The sequence below is a fragment of the Apostichopus japonicus genome, chromosome 1 (assembly GCF_037975245.1).
Source record: "Apostichopus japonicus isolate 1M-3 chromosome 1, ASM3797524v1, whole genome shotgun sequence".
Taxonomy (NCBI): Eukaryota; Metazoa; Echinodermata; class Holothuroidea; order Aspidochirotida; family Stichopodidae; genus Apostichopus; species Apostichopus japonicus.
The window spans coordinates 21,295,824-21,315,131 of record NC_092561.1 but is presented as its reverse complement, the minus strand read 5'-3'; the positions used below and the strand labels follow the sequence as shown (position 1 = coordinate 21,315,131).

General features: G+C 37.5%; 2 protein-coding genes across 5 annotated transcripts in view; one reads left to right on the top strand and one right to left on the bottom strand.

Moving 5' to 3' along the window:
• The window catches only part of LOC139971571 (uncharacterized), a 28,444-nt gene extending 9,772 nt beyond the window's left edge, over window positions 1-18,672 (top strand). For 2 of the 4 annotated variants that reach the window (XM_071978191.1, XM_071978181.1), the window contains exons 2-7: window positions 4,472-4,572; window positions 7,746-7,893; window positions 11,656-11,845; window positions 12,524-12,642; window positions 13,155-13,225; window positions 14,177-18,672. In XM_071978191.1, the coding sequence (XP_071834292.1) occupies window positions 11,662-11,845; window positions 12,524-12,642; window positions 13,155-13,225; window positions 14,177-14,357 (555 nt within the window). In that variant the 5' untranslated portion in view covers window positions 4,472-4,572; window positions 7,746-7,893; window positions 11,656-11,661 and the 3' untranslated portion in view covers window positions 14,358-18,672. The remainder of the gene's footprint in view (window positions 1-4,471; window positions 4,573-7,745; window positions 7,894-11,655; window positions 11,846-12,523; window positions 12,643-13,154; window positions 13,226-14,176) is intronic. The other 2 variants (XM_071978163.1, XM_071978174.1) reach the window with 1 other exon arrangement.
• LOC139971430 (E3 ubiquitin-protein ligase TRIM56-like) overlaps window positions 1-19,308 on the bottom strand; it is a 73,226-nt gene that overhangs the window by 19,283 nt on the left and 34,635 nt on the right. The window lies entirely within an intron of this gene.

Sequence of the window (19,308 nt, the reverse complement as noted above, 5' to 3'; positions counted from 1 at the left end):
ACGCTCAACTGATTCGCCGCGTTAACCAGACCGCTCGTCTAGAATACGCAATTCGTTGCATTGAAAATAAGGAAACCTTCGCCAACGCAATCTTCACCGATGAATGTTCTGTGGAATTAGACCACACGGCCAAACTACAGTTCAGGAGGAAGGGGGAAGCTCCGGAACTGATCGGAAGACCAAAGCACCCAACCAAAGTTCACGTTTGGGCAGGTATATCTGTGAGAGGTGCCACAGATATCGTAATTTTTGACGGGATCATGCGCAGCGAATTTTACTGCCAAGAACTTCTCCAGAATGGACTGCTGCCGTTCGTGAGAAAAGCCTTTCCGGATGGTGGTTATCGCTTCATTCAGGATAACGACCCAAAACATACGAGTGGCTTCACAAAATCTTTCATGGTCGCAAACCAGATACCATGGTGGCCCACGCCAGCCGAGAGTCCTGACTTGAACCCCATCGAGATGCTCTGGCATGAGCTGAAACACTGCCTGCGGTCGGAATTGAAGCCATACACACTAGACGATCTAAAGCGCATGATCACCTTTTTTTGGAAAGATAGGGTTACCCCAGAAAAGTGTCAAAAGTACATCGGACACATCCAGAAGGTTCTGCCAGTTGTGCTGGAAGTCGAAGGGAAGGCCACGGGACATTAAACCACCAGGAGCTCAACCCTCTATATATCAAACGGCCCTTTTCAGGGCCATCAAATACTACTGAAAGAGCGACTTTTTCTCCTCTCTAGAACATGCTTTGTGTCTTGTCGTTGTTGTAATGTTTTCTGTTTTGTGTCATGTAAAATCATAAGGGAAACGAATGATGGTTGTGATGGTGGAAGGGGCGGGGTTGTCAACTCGGAGAGGGACAGCTTTTGATCATTAAATTTGACGTACAGTATATTGCGAGAAAAAGTTTTATCCCCGTTTCCAAAGTGTTGAAAAAAAAAAAACAGTCACTCATGTGTTGAAAATTTATTATTTACATAAATAAATACAACTTTTGTTGGTAGGCTACGTGTATATAAATAAACACAAGCTCTATTGTACTGTAGGTCTTCACAAGTAATGTAAAGTATTATTATAGTATCAGAGAAAAAGAAACTACCGGTACATCAGCAAAACATGTACAAATCATGCTGAGATATGCTGAGAAATTAATCCTCTGAAATATATTTTTTGGGGGTGGGGGGGGGGGCGAGTCCCCACCCGGGCATCGTTGTCATGACGCCACTTTCCATTGGTGCCATGGAAGTAAAACTTTATTTAACAAAAATTTAGTTCTTGTTGCAAACTATTAATTCGTACTAACAAAATAGGTTTTTACTACAAAGTAGACATTTTTACTTGCATAGGATTAATATGTTTCTATAATATCCTGCCCCATTTGTATATCAAAAAACTTAGGTGCTGTCCACACTGTTATGACTAAAATTTACATTTAGCTGACAGAATACTGTAAATCTCACATCTGAACGTCTTTTGTTTTATGCGGGATGCCCCCCCCCCCCCCCGCCAAAAAAAAAAAAAAAATACACAAAACTAAACGCAGAGGCGGGTCATAGAACAACCAACGAATGCGCCAAGTAAAACACGTATATGCATGGGCAGGTTATAGACAACGGGAAGCTGCTATATTCCCTGGACGGAACACAATGTCTTAACAAAACACCTGGTTACTTTATTTAAAAATTAAATTCCAAATATGCCACTATCAACGAAATTATTTGTCTTTGTATGTACAGTATATTCGAAGTTGCAAGGCCTAACCTTTAGTCCCGGTGGGGGCAAGGGGTGTTATAGTTACACTTTCCTAAGAAAATATTCTTAACAACCTCGATTTGATAGCTGACACGTTTGCTGTGTGCACATGCTGATTACGCGCTCATCATCAATTCATCATGATCACAGGCACTACTCTGTCGGCCATGATCCAATCATGACCGTTCACATGGAACAACGCGCCCTAGGTAGGGTCATGGTCGGATGACGGAGTCGTCATCAAGCGTGCACTGCAATGTTTGTCTAGAAAAGTGAAATGATTCTGTTCAAATGCAGTTATCGCCCAATTGTTGATGACGCGCTCGCGATCGGTTGAATTGCCGTCCCTTGAAAGGATTATCTGGTGGCCATCTGTATGTACTTTTAAAAAAAAAGTATGTAATTTTTAGACTGTGCTGACAAACTTTGAAGGCAAAAAATTCCCGAATTATTGAGAAACGATTTATTAAATTTCTCGCTGAGAACTCTTTTCATATGATCAAGTGAAGTTAATCATGAGATGATCTCCGTTCATATGGAAAATAGGAAGACGGGGTATTCAAGAGCGTGTAACCCATGGGAACACATGAGTTATTTCACTGTTATAATCGACCCCAAGTGACATGATGTGTTTACTTTTTGGCAAACACCTCTTGTGAACTATTTTATATCAGGAAGGGGGTGGGGGACTATTAACAGCGTCCCGAAACTTTTGTGAAACTCAATAGATATGGAACTACGTCGAGTTTGTTATTCACTTCCATGTTAGATCCTTAACACATTCATTGTATTGTTTACGGATTAGCGCTATCTGACAGTAGCGCTGAACTTCACACTTCTTGCAAGAACACAAGTACAGTTGTCGACTTTTGTCGGCAGGACGTGGATTTTCTAAAACTAATTTTAATGCGCTCTATCCACCTGTGTCATTAATGAGCTTCTCTGACGTAAGCTGCAGTACGTAATTTCGCTATACCAGTTCCGCGAAATTTATTTACACAGTAAACATCGTTCATTATGTTTTCTTTCACAACGAATATTCAAAGTTGTGCTCCACACGCTTCACAGATATTTTATGTTGTTCATTTTCAATTCTACTTTAAAATTACATTTTCGAACGATGCATTGCACGCCTTATCAAACATTCCCGATTAGTAAAACTAAGGAAGGATATTCAAATATATATATGATTTTATGAGGTGTTCCACTTGAAAAACGATGATAAAACCGAAAAACAAAACATTTACTTCTCATGTGACGCATACCGGGAGATTCATAAAAACACCCCCTTCTCATTAAATTAAATTTACATGCCGTCAGGCCATTTGAAAGCCCTCCCCAGTAATGTTTGATCAGCTCTTCCCAATATTCAATACTCAAATAAGCAATGAAAATATATTCATTTTCCCCAGATTCTCCCCAACGGTGGGCCCCAAGTCACTGCTTTATTTTCTTAGTAACAATTGTTTGCAACTCTCTTGCTGGCCAGGTGTTTTCAAGTTTTATTAATAGCACGACTTCTGATTGGTTCATTCAAGATAAACTTTTTATCCCTGCTGGATTGTTCTACTTACATATATATGAATGAATATTTGGTTTTCAATTAACTTAGTTACAGGTTACATCCATTCCATTACGAACAGTAGGGGTAAAAAATGTTTGCTTCTAGAGGCAGCCAGACAAAGGTTCTGCAGTGCTAAACCCCCACGAAGATAAATACTATGCTAAATAACAGATGGTAGGCGTGAATTTGACAAAACCAGGTTTCTGATTGGACTAAGCCTCTCAAAAAAGTTTTGTCGCTGGGGATATCCAGGGTAGGGAATTCACATGTAAGCAGCATACTGTAGGTGACCCAGAACCAGGCTGCGACCTTAATTACCAGGGCAGTCCATCTGCATTCGCGGGCAACTTTGGGTTAGGGGGAAAATAACAGGATGTTTTTTATTTTGCGTGCATTGAAGCCGGTGGGAGATTTTTTGGACGGAATGCGCTCTCAGAAAAGTTTGAAAGTGAGCGCGGTTCGTAGTAAACGGCACTGTAGTTCGTCAGTAACACAGGAATTTATTGGAAATAAAAATCTCTTTGATATCCAGCTATGACTGCTTCATTGTGGATATTTTGTTTTTTATTTCGTTTTTCTGACGCTGCGTTCCTTGGTGAGTTAACTTAAACTTATCTTAGTTAAATACTAGCCTATAACTTAAGAGTCATAGAATGTGCTTGTTACGATCGATCAAGACCTATTTTTTATTATCCTAGCCAAATCATTTTTCAAACACCTAGTACAGAACTTACTCTATCTACAGTACAATCAAACTTTTGTAACGTTTGTAATATTCCTCGGCAACTTCTGGTAGACTCTGAAAACGGCTGTAGTTACACTAAGGATTCAACGCAAGTCACAACCTTGATATGTCTAGAATTGCCTTTGCGGTTTTTTGATCGCGATAACTTTCGTGGAAATTTCGTTGAAACTTCGTTGACAACCGTGCCCGCAGTAGTCTAAATCTTGTCAACGAAATTATTCGTTTTTAACCGATTTTCAACTATTTTTATCGATTTTCAACGTTTGTTATCGATCGTTGATTTTTTTTCAACGGGAGTTAAGCGAAATCAGTACTGTAGGTAGGCCTTGCCTAGGGACTAAGTTGTAGTTCCTGCGAACATCATGTATGTTTAGAAATAATTCATTTTTGTTTTCTCTGGCCCAGTTGATTCCTTTCCACGAATCGTGTTTTGATCATATGAGAGAATGTCTATAGTTCCAACAGTATCAGATGTGGTGCAAAATGGTGATTTGAATTCAACTGAGGTAAGTACATCTGGTATTAATGTCACAGATACAGTTTGTAACTTCACTTGCACATTATAATTAATATTCATGATAGTTTCACCCACTAACAAGCTGCAAATGCTGTATATGGGAGGCACAATCTTTGCTGTCTCCCTTGGTAGGATTGTCAGGATTATTTAGTAATTTAAAATGTTCATTTCACTCTAAACTTGAATCAATGCTACAGTTTGCTACCTCTTTTTTAAACTAATTGTCAGTACAGAGGCTAGACCTATCATGTTTTCGTAATAGAGCTTCATAGCCTAGTTTACCTCTGTACATCCAAAGAGAACCGAGGGCTCATTTTGTAGAAAATTGTGTCCCTGCTTCCGTTTAATAATAGCAGCAAGCAGTACCTATGCAAGAACACTCACGCTACTCATGCTGAATATCAATGCCAGCTGACATTGAAACTACATGTACAAGCTGAGCTGTATGTACAGTAGGCCTGCATAACTTTTCCAGAATTCAAACATAATTGGTTTTACAGAAATTTGAAGGGAGCTTAAAGCTGTGTATCATTTAAGTTGTTGTATATTCATTTTAATTTTTTTAGTTCTCATAGTAAGTCCTCATGGTTGTAACTGGGAGATCAATTTCAGTCAATTGTGAAATGTATTTGATGCTCCCAATGGGGTAATATAATTAATTGTCCTATGAATCACTGCATTGCACGGTCATCTAACTGTTAATAGCACATGCTCAGATGTAACACTCTGTACTTAACACTGGGAAACTCACCAACGCTGTGGGAATGGCTGCTATTCAGTGTATGCACCTTCTATCCTTCATAACCTGTGTTGCACCTGAGTATGTAAATGGATTATTCCACAAAATAGGGGGCCAAATGGTATTTTTTTGTAATATACTTTCATGGGGCAATTTTCAGGCTACCATGATCAACATGTTAAGTTCTATGTTAAATTATAATGTTGCCAATCAATCTGTCCCCCCCTCAAGAAATTTACCATGACAAATGTATTATCTTCAATTTGAATAAAATTTGGCAAAAAAAGTTACTTTTTAGGGAAAAATCTGTGACATTTTAATCACTTATTTTATAATATATTATCCTCCTTTATAATTGGCTAGCTTGGTTATTTGTAAATCGAAATGATTGATAACAGACTAATTTTCACTATTAAGCTAAATATATCATAACAAATTCATATTTATTCCGACAAGAGCGTGTCATCAAAAAGAGGTTCCAACTTCCATGTGTAATTGATGGTGTCCCACCAGATCATTGACACATGAAACATATTCCATTGAGTGAATCATTCACCTTGATGAGGGGTCCTGGGTAGAGGGGGGAGGGGTGTGCAGAGGGCTATATCCTTAGGAGGGCAGGTGCGTGTCAGGTAAATTTCTATTGCATAATGTACTTAAGGAAAACGGAAGCCGTCAAAAGAAGGCCTAGTGATGTAGTTATTCCCTAGGCCAAGTCTGAGTGTGGGTACCACTCCGTACATGTTCCTACAGTCCTAGCCTTCAAAGGCGAGCCTAGTGACGTAATTATCCCCTAGGCCAAGTCTGAGTGTGGGTACCACTCCGTACATGTTCCTATAGTCCTATCCTTTAAAGGCGGGCCTAGTGACATAATTATCCCCTAGGCCAAGTTTGAGTGTCGGTACTACTCCCTACATGTTCCTATATAGTCCTAACCTTCAAAGGCGAGCCTAGTGACGTAATTATCCCCTAGGCAAAGTCTGAGTGTCGGTACTACTCCCTACATGTTCCTATAGTCCTAGCCTTCAAAGGTGAGCCTAGTGACGTAATTATCCCTTAGGCAAAGTCTGAGTGTGGGTACCACTCCGTACATGTTCCTATAGTCCTAGCAGATGTTTGGGTTTGTTAAAGACTGATCAATGTAGAGTGCAATAGGTGATTCTAAAATGTGAAGTCAAGTTTTCATTCAAAGATTGAATTAAAATAAAAACTTTGTGAAATTTGGTTTCAAATATATGTTTAATACTCCAATTATGAAAATGATCAGATTGATGAAATGTTGAGGATTAAATCAAGTTCATTAATGAGTGGCTCATTAAAGTTTAGTTGGAGAAAAATTGCATCAATAGATATCATAGTGTGATCTTACTGTGAACAAAATTGTAATTGACGAATGCTTGTATACTGTAGCTTTAATAACTGTAGACGTGTCCTACTAAACACTGGTGTAATACTAGAATAATTCAAATAATTAGTAACTATTCACAACATGGGCAGGGTACCCCATTGTAATGGGAGACTGTCAGACTCCTACCACATGGTAACTGCTGACATGTGCTAAGTACCCACTTAACAGTTGGGATCCTGTCCTACTATCCTACCACATGATAACTGTTGATATGTGCTAAGACTGCTAAGTACCCACTTAACACTAGGATACTGTCCTACTATCCTATCACACGGTAATGCTGATATGTGCTAAGTACCCACTTAACACTGGGATACAGTCCTACTATCCTACCACATGGTAACGCTGATATGTGCTAAGTACCCACTTAACACTGGGATACTGTCCTACCACATGGTAATGCTGATATGTGCTAAGTACCCACTTAACACTGGGACACTGTCCTACCACATGGTAACTGCTGATATGTGCTAAGTACCCACTTAACACTGGGATACTGTCCTACCACATGGTAACGCTGATATGTGCTAAGTACCCACTTAACACTGGGATACTGTCCTACCACATGGTAACTGCTGATATGTGCTAAGTACCCACTTAACACTGGGATACTGTCCTACCACATGGTAACGCTGATATGTGCTAAGTACCCACTTAACACTAGGATACTGTCCTACCACATGGTAACTGTTGTTATGTGCTAAGTAGTAAGTACCCACATAACTCTGGGATCCTGGCCTACCACATGGTAACTACTCATAATGTGCCAAATATTCACTTAACACAGGGGTACTGCTGTACCACATGTATGGTAATTTGCTCATATGTGTTGAGTGTCCATTTAATGCTTGGATACTATCCTACTGTATGTATGGTAACTGCTCATTGGTGTACACACTTAACACTAGGATACTATTCAACCACGTGGCACATGGTTTCTTTTAACATTCATGAATGAAGCTCTGTCGTTGTGCTCATTGTTTTTCTTTTAAACTTGTTGATTTCTTCACTTCAGTAAACTTCCTCCCTTGCTGACCTGCTACCTTCATTCTACCTGCTCTTGTGTTCTGTCTTGGCTGGTTCCTTTCCAGAGTGCTCTGCTTTAACCCACTTAATTCCTGTTGCATCTACAGTACCTTATCCCACACACCTCCTTATATTGAGTAAGTCTATATTTTATATTTGGTATTATTGTCAACCATACAGGGCCATTCCACACCAAGTGGTCCCAACATGGCAAAATTAGAAAGGGTTATAAGTTGTCTCTCTTTGTGTATAATGTAAAGTACGTAGGTTAGACTTTCATAAACGGTAAAAGTTTTCTTCTTCTGATTTCTCAATCTTGGGTTATAGCAATGAATATCCATCTCAAACTGTAGGCACATTTATGGTGCATTATCAAATAATAATTGAAAGTAGAAAAAATCCTTAAATGAAAGGAAAGTCCAAGCTTTCTTTATATGTGGCAGTTAAATGCAGTCTGCTAATTTATCTAATAACACAATTTAACAAATTTTCTTTATTACTGGTAACACAGATTATGTTAAAAATGCCACACTCTGGCTGTGACTTACGTGACAAAAATAGAAGGGAATGTTTTCCTCCAATAATATATAGTGTGTGAGAGCAAAGTGAGCTACAATTGTAAAGGTAGTTATAAAGGCTGATCTGTAATACCACCACTTTTGATCAATGTATCAAGCTTTAACAAATTTAGGGACTCCGGAAGTGTGTGACTTACGTGACGTCACGTAAGTCACAAAGGGAAGTGTAACTTACGTGACAAGTTCATTCTCAACACTTTCACACAGTTTTGATGTCTTCTATACTATAACAGGTTTATAACACCTTCCTATTTATCAAAGATACCTACTCAGTTCTAAAATGCAGGAACAACATTTATAATCTGAAGTAAAATTGAAAAGTTACATAAGTGAATTGCAAAAAAGGCTCAAACTAAGAACAATATTACTTGTTACCTTTAAGTCTCATGACATGTTTTCCAAATTTAAACTTCAGCTTTTCCAGCTTGCTGCACTGAAAGCTCAGTGAAAATGACACCCTTCTATGCAGTTTCCATATCAAAATTCATTATTTTTATTTGTTTATATGTCGATAAACAATAGATTTCTTAACGAGTCCATAGATTCTACAAAATTCAATCAAAATGTGCAAACCTGGCCGACAGATCATGCGCCAATCAAATCTCTCTGTTTTGTTTACAACGGTTATGCCTAGGACTACTTTCACTTTCGTGGCTAGCCTGTGGTAGGTTCGTTCTTTTGAATAGTATCTTTCTTTCATTCTCTTGAATGGTATCTTTCTGTCAGTCTTACTGATGTAGCTTGCAAAATTGTATCATTTCCTTCCATTGCAATGAATAAACAGGTATTTTCAAGAGTTTCCTCCTTTAATTGGGTAAAAAAAGTGGACGATAAGAGTATAAGTAAAGTAGGTTACATTTGTGTAATGAACGTGCTGATATGGGCGGTTGCAGTGATTTTACAGTAAATAGTTCGCGCCATACGGGGAACAGAAAATAAATTTCTTTTGTTTGATTGCGACAGTTTTTCTCCATTAAACCCCCCTGGTCAGAGTGCATTTAGAAGTTAAGAAACACTGAATCTGCTTCGGAACTTTGTTTTCCGAATTTCATCAGCAAACACATATTGAGACTTTAAGTTCTTTAAATGTGAATTGCAGTCTACCCCTGAACTGCACAAGGTGCTTCAGGAGGTAAAATTTGTTTTAATAATGTTTTCGGGCTAGTAGGAGATTTTATCTACCGTAAGAGGCCATTTCCACGTTGTGGTGGTGGCAGGCACTATATTTGTAACCTCTCCTGGGTACAGTACATCATCATATTTTACAACAACCCAGTCATCTACCTTAATATGAGAGGTCAGAGCTGGAAGTACAACATAAGTAACTGACATTAGTGGATCTCCTTCAGTATCTAATTCGGTTTTCCACATACACATCTTGCCACCTTCTGCCTTTGCCACATGGATTTATATGGATTAATTATTTTAATCCAAATTCCCAAAAGTCACTAAAATGTTACCAAAAAGCTTTAAATAATAACCAAAATGTAGAAATGCAAATACATTAGAAGTATTCTGTATTAACTAGTCTGGAAAAACTTGTTTACTCCTAATTAAGAAACTATTTGCTAGTACTGTAGCACTTAAGTTAAGATATTTTGCAGAACTAGTCTATAGGACTTTTTATGTACAAGTGAACTTCTAGATTCTATTTTTATGTGGAATAGACCCTCCCCCTTCCCCCAATCTCAATATAATGAACTTGTAAACATGTCCTTAGCCTGTGTTACTTTGTATCTTTGGAAACTGTGAGAGGAAACTTAGCAGTTTCACACGTGTGACTTACGTGACAATTTTTTGTGACTTACGTGACGTCGCTAATTTGCATACGAATACCGGTATAAAACGCATATCAATTAAATTTTACCTTGAAGTTATTCCTCAATGTGTCCTTTTCAGATATAATAGGCAACTTAGCAGATTTCTCTCAATACTTCACAGGATTTATTGATTTCCTTCAAAAAGTTGAAATTCTTCATTTCTCTGCGTGACTTACGTGACACAAGTTGAGGGCGCTATAATTCGCAATGGGAAAGCATTAATGTTTCGCAGTGGTGACAGAATTTATTGTGGGTATTCAAAGTTCAGGAATGATAGGCATATGACTTAACTCTAGACTTGCACTGAACTGGAGATTGAAAACAAGTGTAAAATGTCTCTCTGATTTGTGACTTACGTGACGTGGAATGGCCCTACAATATATCTAACAAACTATAGCACACAGTACAAATCAAATTGATTAATCAATATTAAATACTGATTTGCAAACTCATGGTAATGCAAGTTTAAGTTTGCTTCCTTTTCTTTGAATTCAATTTTTCCATTATTTTTCCCCTCATGATACAACCTGGTACAATTTATATAAATTTACAGAGTAAATAATAAGACTCCCATTTTTGACAAGTCCCTATTATGTTTACAGGTAGGTGGGTGTCACAACAAGTTCACCACGTAGATACTGTAAAAGCACCTTTGTATAGCATATTTGCATGCTAGCACAATATTGGTATTGCATAAATGGCCTACTGTACCATGACCATGTATTAGTCTCCACATCTGTTTAAATAGATGTAATGTCGGCATTTACACAAAACACTGCATGCTTAACATTCTGTGTGTTGGGAAATGTATTTTATGAAATGGCCTGCTGTACAAATAGTTTGAATTTCCATTACACCATCACATCAAACAGTATTGGGTTTTCATGCACATATCATTTGTATTCACTTTGACTTGTCAAGCTGAGATAGAGAGTGTTTACATTATATATAATCCTAATGTATTATACAGTACACAAAAAAAAAAAAAAAAAAATTGAATAATGACTAAAGATGGTCGTTTAATATCGTGGAATTCTCTCGAGGTAAACAGTAGGTCCCTCTATGAACAACTGAACATCAATGTTTATTAAATTGTGTTTATTAAATTAGTATCATCCTAAAAGCAAGAAATAGATCCCTGCTCATGCTCAGTCTCAATAAGAATTGATCTGAAATGATGGCAGTTTCAATCTTTATTGGAATTAGGAACCAGGAAAAACTATAAAGCATGAAACATCAGCGATTGCTATTGCATCATATCCTATAATTAGGATGATAGAGAATGGCACATGAGTGGAACATTACCTCATCAAGACAATGCTAAACATATTATTACCCGTTTTAATAAAAATCATGTTATACCAATATACGTATTATGTTAGACTATTATTATTATTATGCAGCTATCAAGAACAAAGCATATCTTAGTCCTACTATTTTTCATTTACCTCATGTATCAGAGGATCTCAAGTAAAACTATTTTACAAAATTTCTATCCCAGGAAACCATGGCAACCAGTCCAAACGTTGTATACAAACCTGTGGCTTTGGATCCTCAAACACAGTTTGAATTAGCCAGAGAAAGTGAGAACTCTTACTGGCGAGACCACCGAAAGACGGTCAATATCGTTGTCTGTATAATCACTTGTCTGGTCATTGCATCCATCATCTCAGTTATCATTGTCTTGCTCAGTAAGTAATCGATTTAATTATCTAAAACAATTGATGATTACTGCCAGAAATAATGAGTATTATGTACATTAGCTGATTATGAAGTCTCTTGCTCATAATTTAATAATAATAATAATCAGCAGTTATTTTTACGACGCTGAAGCGACCCCAAATGTGGGAGAAACCCGCAAGGGCTTATGGATTACAACTTTAACGTCGGGTGGCTTCCAATTCAACATTTTAGCTCAAAATCTTTGGAATCTTTTCAAGTTTAGAAAGTCATTTCAGATGCGAAAACCGTAGATTGCTCTTGGATGAAAAACCCACCTTACTATGACCCGGCTGGGAATCGAACCCCGGACCTCCCAATTGCTAAGATTCATTGCTACAAATGCCACTGCCTTCGTAAAGTGCCGAAAGTTCTCGATTTAACAGTATTTTACTATGAGAGGACAACATGCCTGTATTTCTTTGCGTGATTTACCTTAGTTTCTCTTTTTGGCCGATACATTTGTCAATCGTAGTATAAAAGGTAGTATGGGTTTAAATTCACCTCTCTCATCCCCAGTTACATTAAAAAATAGTCGGAATGCATTATTAATGTGTCAATATGAAAACTATGAAACAATGGTTGTCGTTAACAATCCTCTCATTGTAACATTTTGAGAGATTGATATCACTTCTTCTTGTTCCCTCTAGGTCCGAGGCAACCTGGTACAACCTACACATATGAAATGATTCCTACCAACATTACCGCACACCTGGTCTTGACTACATTCCCAGATAACTCAACCATAGAAAGTGACTTTCAGAGAGCGGTATGTCTCATCTTACTCCATATTGGTTCAGTTCGGAGGAAATCAAAAAAGCAAAATGAATTTCTTACTTCATATGCAAAACCCCCACTATTATCCCACAATAGACCAGCAGTACCTATGGTGTGAAACTGTGAAGCATGTAAAGATTATTGCCCTGTGCACAGCATGGCTGCAGCCCCTCTCAGCTTTTGACATGATGCCTTAAACAATGGGTGGAATGCACTGGTATTTATGTTTTAAAATGGATGTATCTTTTCAAAAATTAATAATTCTCAAAGCAAAGTTGCCAACCAACCCCCCCCTCCCCCCCGGCTGCTTCAACAATATGTCTTCCCCACCATCCTTACCTTCACATTTACTAAGTACTGATATGATAGGGTTTGCATTCAGGATAGTCAGTCATCATATATTGATTATCTCCACAGTCTCGTTTCATGTAATGATGTGTCTTTTATCAAACTTAAAGACGGATTATTTTATTGTCAACTGTTTTTCATTTAATTTTTTTTCAGATTGATAATCTTTATAATCAGAGTGTTTTCAGTGAGGTCTATGTGGAAACTATCGTTCTGGATCTGGAAAGGTATTTATCATCTCATCCTTATTATTATTATCATCATCTCCTCCTAATTATAAGTGATATTCTTTGATTTGTTCAATGTTTTACCTTCTGAAAGAGTCAAATCACAATAGGACAAAGGGTTTCTTGATATAGCTTGAAATTTGCTCCTGAAGAGGAGGTCAAAGAGGTGAGGTCCATGGAGCAGTGAAGATCTGAAAAGGTTCCCATACAGCCCCTTTAATTTACCAATATTAGAATTTGTAACAACAAGGCATGGTGGGTAGCAGGCAGTGCTTATCCAACAGTATTACACAATATACAGTGTTTAGCTACAGTGTAGACATCTAGTATATTCTATAAACTACAGTGTGTTTCATGAACAGTTGAAACATTTGAAGTGCAACTGATGGGCAGTAGAAATAAATCCAGACAATTTGGTTTTGCTATTAAGATGTGTACAGGTGACAAGTGAAGACAAGTTTCCAAAGAAAAGGCTGACGATGTTGTGCTATCAGTTCCTAGTTCTATGGTTAGGTACAGGGATGCCAGCAGGGTTTGCCCCTAGGGCCTGAAAGTTGTGGGGACTTGGATGTCCCAAAGACTAAGCTAATGTTGGGACTTTATGAAAATCCAGAGAGAAAAATTCGGTATAGGCTCCAATTTGTGTATGCTACAGTGTGTTAGGATAATAGTTAGAAATTCGCGGAAAAAAACTCATGCCCTTTTCAATTGGGACGGAGAGATCGTGTGGAGCCGAAATCAAAATTCTAAGTCGGGAAATAGCTGAAATTCCGGCTATTGCCGGAATTCTGGCACCCCTGTAGGTAACCCTTGAGAATTATGCTAACCTAATGGAAAATACTGAAATATGTACCTCAGCTGATTTTCTTGGTGTTTGTAGATCCCCTCAAACATTGAGTCCTTATACATCAACCTACCATATTTCTCTCATTCTCTCGTTTTCCCGCTCAGAAGACCAAACGTGGAGATCACGGTCTTTATGATCTTTACCGATATTGGTGACCATCTCGGGGCGAAGTCTGGCTCAAGCGAAGAGGCCACGGACGTCTTCGATTTATTTCTCATTGCTCTGCAGGAGCCAGACTTTTACGGTTTCCATGTCCAGAGATGGAGGATAGTACAGGACAATTGATGTCCAAAAACAAGTTTTCATGTTTATCATTTTCACAGCAATGTTTGATGCAACTACTACTACAAGTACCAGGCCTTTCATAGTAAACTATAGTTTAAATTTTCAAAGAATTTATAAATATTTCATACAGAGTCTGTCTAAGAATTTATCCTGTCTTTTATTCAACAGGCAAACAATTCAATTAAAACATACGACTGGTTTTTACAGATTATCTGAAGGTATAAGGGAATTTCTTGTCAGACAGTCTTTGTTGGCAATTCATTTTGCTGTTTGGACTAGTTTTAGCTAACAAGAACATTTAGGTTGACCAAAGGACCATCAACTAGCTTGACTGACCGCCGGACTGCCAACTAACCTGATCCAAATATTTATCATTTGAAGAATAGTGTCACCTGTAGGGTGAGGGGTTAGTTGATTCCCACACCAGGGGGTGTGCAACTGCATATATGTCTGGGGAGCCCCCACCCAGGTTGTCCAATATTTGTGTGGTATAAGCTGAACATTCCTAAAATTATTCAACAGTTTCAAAAGTGTAGCACCATTTTGCATCAAAGTACCCTTCATTTTACCAAATTTCTCAAAGGGTGACAGAGTCTGACAGACACCCTTTTCCTTTGACCCCTCCCCTTGATGACTTAACATATTAGGCCCCCACCCCCCCCCATTCAGTGCAAAGAAGGTGGATGCACCCCTGTTCCAGACACTTAGTATATTTCAAATTGCACTAGACATAGTCCTTGCGCACTTAGATGCTGTTAAACATAGATGTGTGTCGCACTTTTGAAATGTTTGTTGTGTAGAATTTCTGTTTGTCAAGAAGTTAACATATGAACAGTCTCATATAAAAGTGAAACATATTTTGAAATTTGGTCATAGGAATTACATACGGAGAGATTTCTAATAAACAGTGTTGTATGTGGTATGATGGTACATGCCAACCCTATCAAACTGTGCAGTTATTTCACAAAAGAAATAATTATGCATACAGTAGTTGTATGAGGCTTAGGTGACTGTAGGTTTGTCTGCAGTAAATCTGAACTAAATAGATCAGTCTATTTAGACATTCTACGAAGTAGCAGAGCAGTAGAAGATGGCCCTCTGTAATAAGGCTTGCCATGTAGGTGTGTATTCATTTGATCCTAGCAACATTCATGTTAATCCCTTTAATCCTTCCCATTAGATGTAAAGCCCTCTCAGATAATTACAAGTTTCAGTCGCTTCAGTGCATTATTAGGTAGTATCACTTAAACAGGTCTGGAAAACACAAATTCTGACTTGATGTACATGAAATGAAAGTAAAATAGTTTGAGATTTTGTTAGTCTATATTATTCATTCGTAGCTTTACATGATGTAGCATCAGTGTAACAATACAGTTTTGGTTGTGATTCAGACTGTTTCCTCAAACATTCTGTATAAAACTCGATGCTTAAAGGCATTGAAGACTCGCCCCAAACCGCTGGCCGCCCTCTGAGAAAGTTAACTTTCCGTTGCTTGCAAGTGAAGTTTTTTTTTCTTGTCGCTTCAAAATGCAGACAGTAATGAGATGTATTACCTTGTTATCTTTTATCTAGACCTGAGATGTCCATCGCTGCTATGTACACTGTGTTGTGGGTATTGACCGTAGCTGCATGTATTGACTGTACACTAGTGTCTTATTACCAACGGTAGCAAGCTGTGTTCATTTTCTGGGATCGATGGTGGTGTCTAACACTTCTGTTACACCTCATTCGAAAATAGGTCAGATTTCTGGCATCGGACTGCAAGTCTTCACTCCCTTTTTATGCTGTAGTGCACAATTACACTACATAAAGGGTTTGTACTCAATATAAGGTGTTAGGATGAATGCATTCTTCATTACACAGTAGTACTACATAACCACTTCAGCACTTAACCAAAGTTATAGATAGCGACTTCACTGTTCAACAAGAGATATTTTTAAGAAATTTACAACACCAGAAAGAAGGATGACCTGTGAGGTCACATACGACTTCCTTAAAAATGGATGGATTGTTCACTCCTGCAAAATAGTAATTTTCTGTACATTTTAGATTAAGACAAATCCTTGAACTGGTAAAACCAAATTCAAGTCAAATTCAGTACTTTATATTTTACTTGTCATTTATTTTTCATTGCTTTCAGGTTTTTGTTATCTCATTATTGTTTGCTGCAGTCATTTCAAACAAGTTTATATATAGCTGGCAGCATTTGTAGTAACTTTCATTTGCCATCAAATACGTTTAAGTTTTGAAATGGAAAGAATAATTTAGCCTGTGGGACGTATTAAATAATTGGGTGCTATGGTTCTTAATGGGAACTGCCTCTCTTATGCCAGTTTTTTTTTTCAGTGTTGTATTCTGTCAGTAGATCTAGGCGTGACAAGAGGGGGTGTCAGGAGGCGGGTGTCAGGAGGGGTTGTCAGGAGGGGAATACAGACTCTTGGTCTGGCTGATTAGGTAGTTGAGTGAAATATTAAAGTATGGGATGAAGTACAGTATAATGTATTACTGTTAGTATGCCGAACAATGAAGAGTGCAAAGAGAAGGGAAGTGGGGAGGGGGGGGGACAGTGACGTCATTGTCCCGGGGATTGACCTGACTATTGGTCACCTCTAGGTGGATTAGCTTTAGTTTCATGTTTCGATACAAAGAAGAGACAAGAGATCTAATTGCATGATCAAACCAAATGTTTGTTGTCATATTTTAAGAGCAGACCATTTGTACATTTCTCTGTAAATATATATTCAGATATTGTAAAATAAATAGATATTTGGCAGATATATTCACATGCTCATGAATGCTTTATTAACCATAATGAGTTTCATATCAATCCATTGTTCAAGTAAAATTTAAATATAATGCTACTATTGGTATTAATAGAATTGACATTTTGAGATATATGTAACTGTTGTAACATCATCATCTTATTGAACCTGTTTTTAAGGTCTGGTAAATCATTTGCCTTTAATCATGTGATGTGGGTTGAGTGACTATGATGAACAGTTCTGTCCATGTTTAGCTGGGTGCTTTACCTACTGTGCCTTCAGGGATACATTATGGCCTCTGACCAAGTCAAATTTTGTATATATATGTATCCTCAACTTTCTCTTAACTTGTCTCCCCTTGGGCTGTCCTGAAGGTTCATTCCAAAGAAATGATGCAAAGAGGACCCCTAGATAACTGAAATCACTCATCATGCATTAGCGACATGCAATAAATGTCCCATCACACATTAGCAGCATGAAAGAAATGTTCTCTCACACATTAGCAGCATGAAATGTTCTATCACCCATAAGTAACACGAAATAAATGTTCCATCACACATTGGCAACATGAGAAAATGTTCTCACACACATTAGCAACATGAAATGTTCTATCACACATAAGTAACACGAAATAAATGTTCCATCACACATTAGCAACATGAAATGTTCTATCACACATAAGTAAAAGGAAATAAATATTCCATCACACATCAGCAACACAAAAGAAATGTTCTCTCACACATTAGCAACATGAAATGTTCTATCACACATAAGTAACATGAAATAAATGTTCCATCACACATCAGCAACACAAAAGAAATATTCTCTCACACGTTAGCAACATGAAATGTTCTGTCAATCATAAGCATCATGAAATAAATGTTCCATCACACAATTGAATAATATTCCAAGGTTATGCAATCATTTCCGTTTTAAAGAAAAACCAACCAGTTGTTGGTGTGGTCCATGAATGACATTAAATATCGCACAATGTACACATCCACATTAACTATTGCATTCATTTTTTACATCTCAACAATGGAACAGGTTATCAATTGCAAGTTGGGAGATGAAACAATGTGCTGTATATCAGAATATGTTAAGTTTTATTTTTTTTTAATTCTCAGTGTATCTCATACATTTCTCTAATGATTCAGACATGCCAAATTGATTGATGTGTACACATTACCTTGTTGTGGATGTATCTGCACAGTTTGTTTCATCAGAGATATTTACAGGTCTTATCTGTTATTTGATGAAGCTTATATTTATCACATGAAAGCTTTAACTTGGTTTAATTGTTTTTGGAATTACCACACATTTGTGATTTCTTAACCTCACATAAATGTAGTAAAAAATAAAGATATTTGTTACAAACTGCCAAAAAATGAGCATTTTATTATGATTTTTTGTCTTAATGTCCAAATGAACCATCCATCATTTGTCCCCACTCTTTCAATTCTTCACTTTTCTAATTTGCCATTCCCTCTTCCAATCCTATCTACACATTGAAAGTCATTATGGTTCAATTTCATAATTAATAATGGAGTAATTTGCTGATTGGCAACATCAGTTTGATTCGTTGGGACTTATATAAACCAAAGACTGACAGATATTGTTTCAATTTTCATAGGTTTGTCAATTACTGCATTTAGACTTGAACAAGCTCTCTGCAGTGTGTTCATGCTCTATTTATTTTATATTTTTTCCAATCGTTTTCCCCAAAATTTTAGATGTTATGGGTTTGATTAGCGGTGCCCTACCCAAAATTTTGTTATTGTTTGTTTGGCGTTCAATAGCGCGTATGGTGGGCAGAGCCCCAGCGATTGAATAACATGTGCCTTAACGTTATAACAACTATAAACTAAACGTTTTTCCTCTCTCCGTCTCACAGGTAAGATGATGCTTAAATCCCTTTCATGTGAATATGAAAGTATTACTAGGTTGTTGATTAAATATTTTTCGTTATTAAAAGTGTTTCGTTATGACGGATGGTCTAGATTTGCCATCGATACATGAGAGTTAATATTCGTTATAAACGAGACCGTCAGGTTTGCATGTAGGATATGTCTGTGTATCATGGGCCTACGTATATTCGCATAACAATTGTTTGTCGTTAAAGTTTGATTAGTGGTACAAAATCATAATTTACACGAGACATATCAGTAAAAAAGTGATTTATTTCTTGA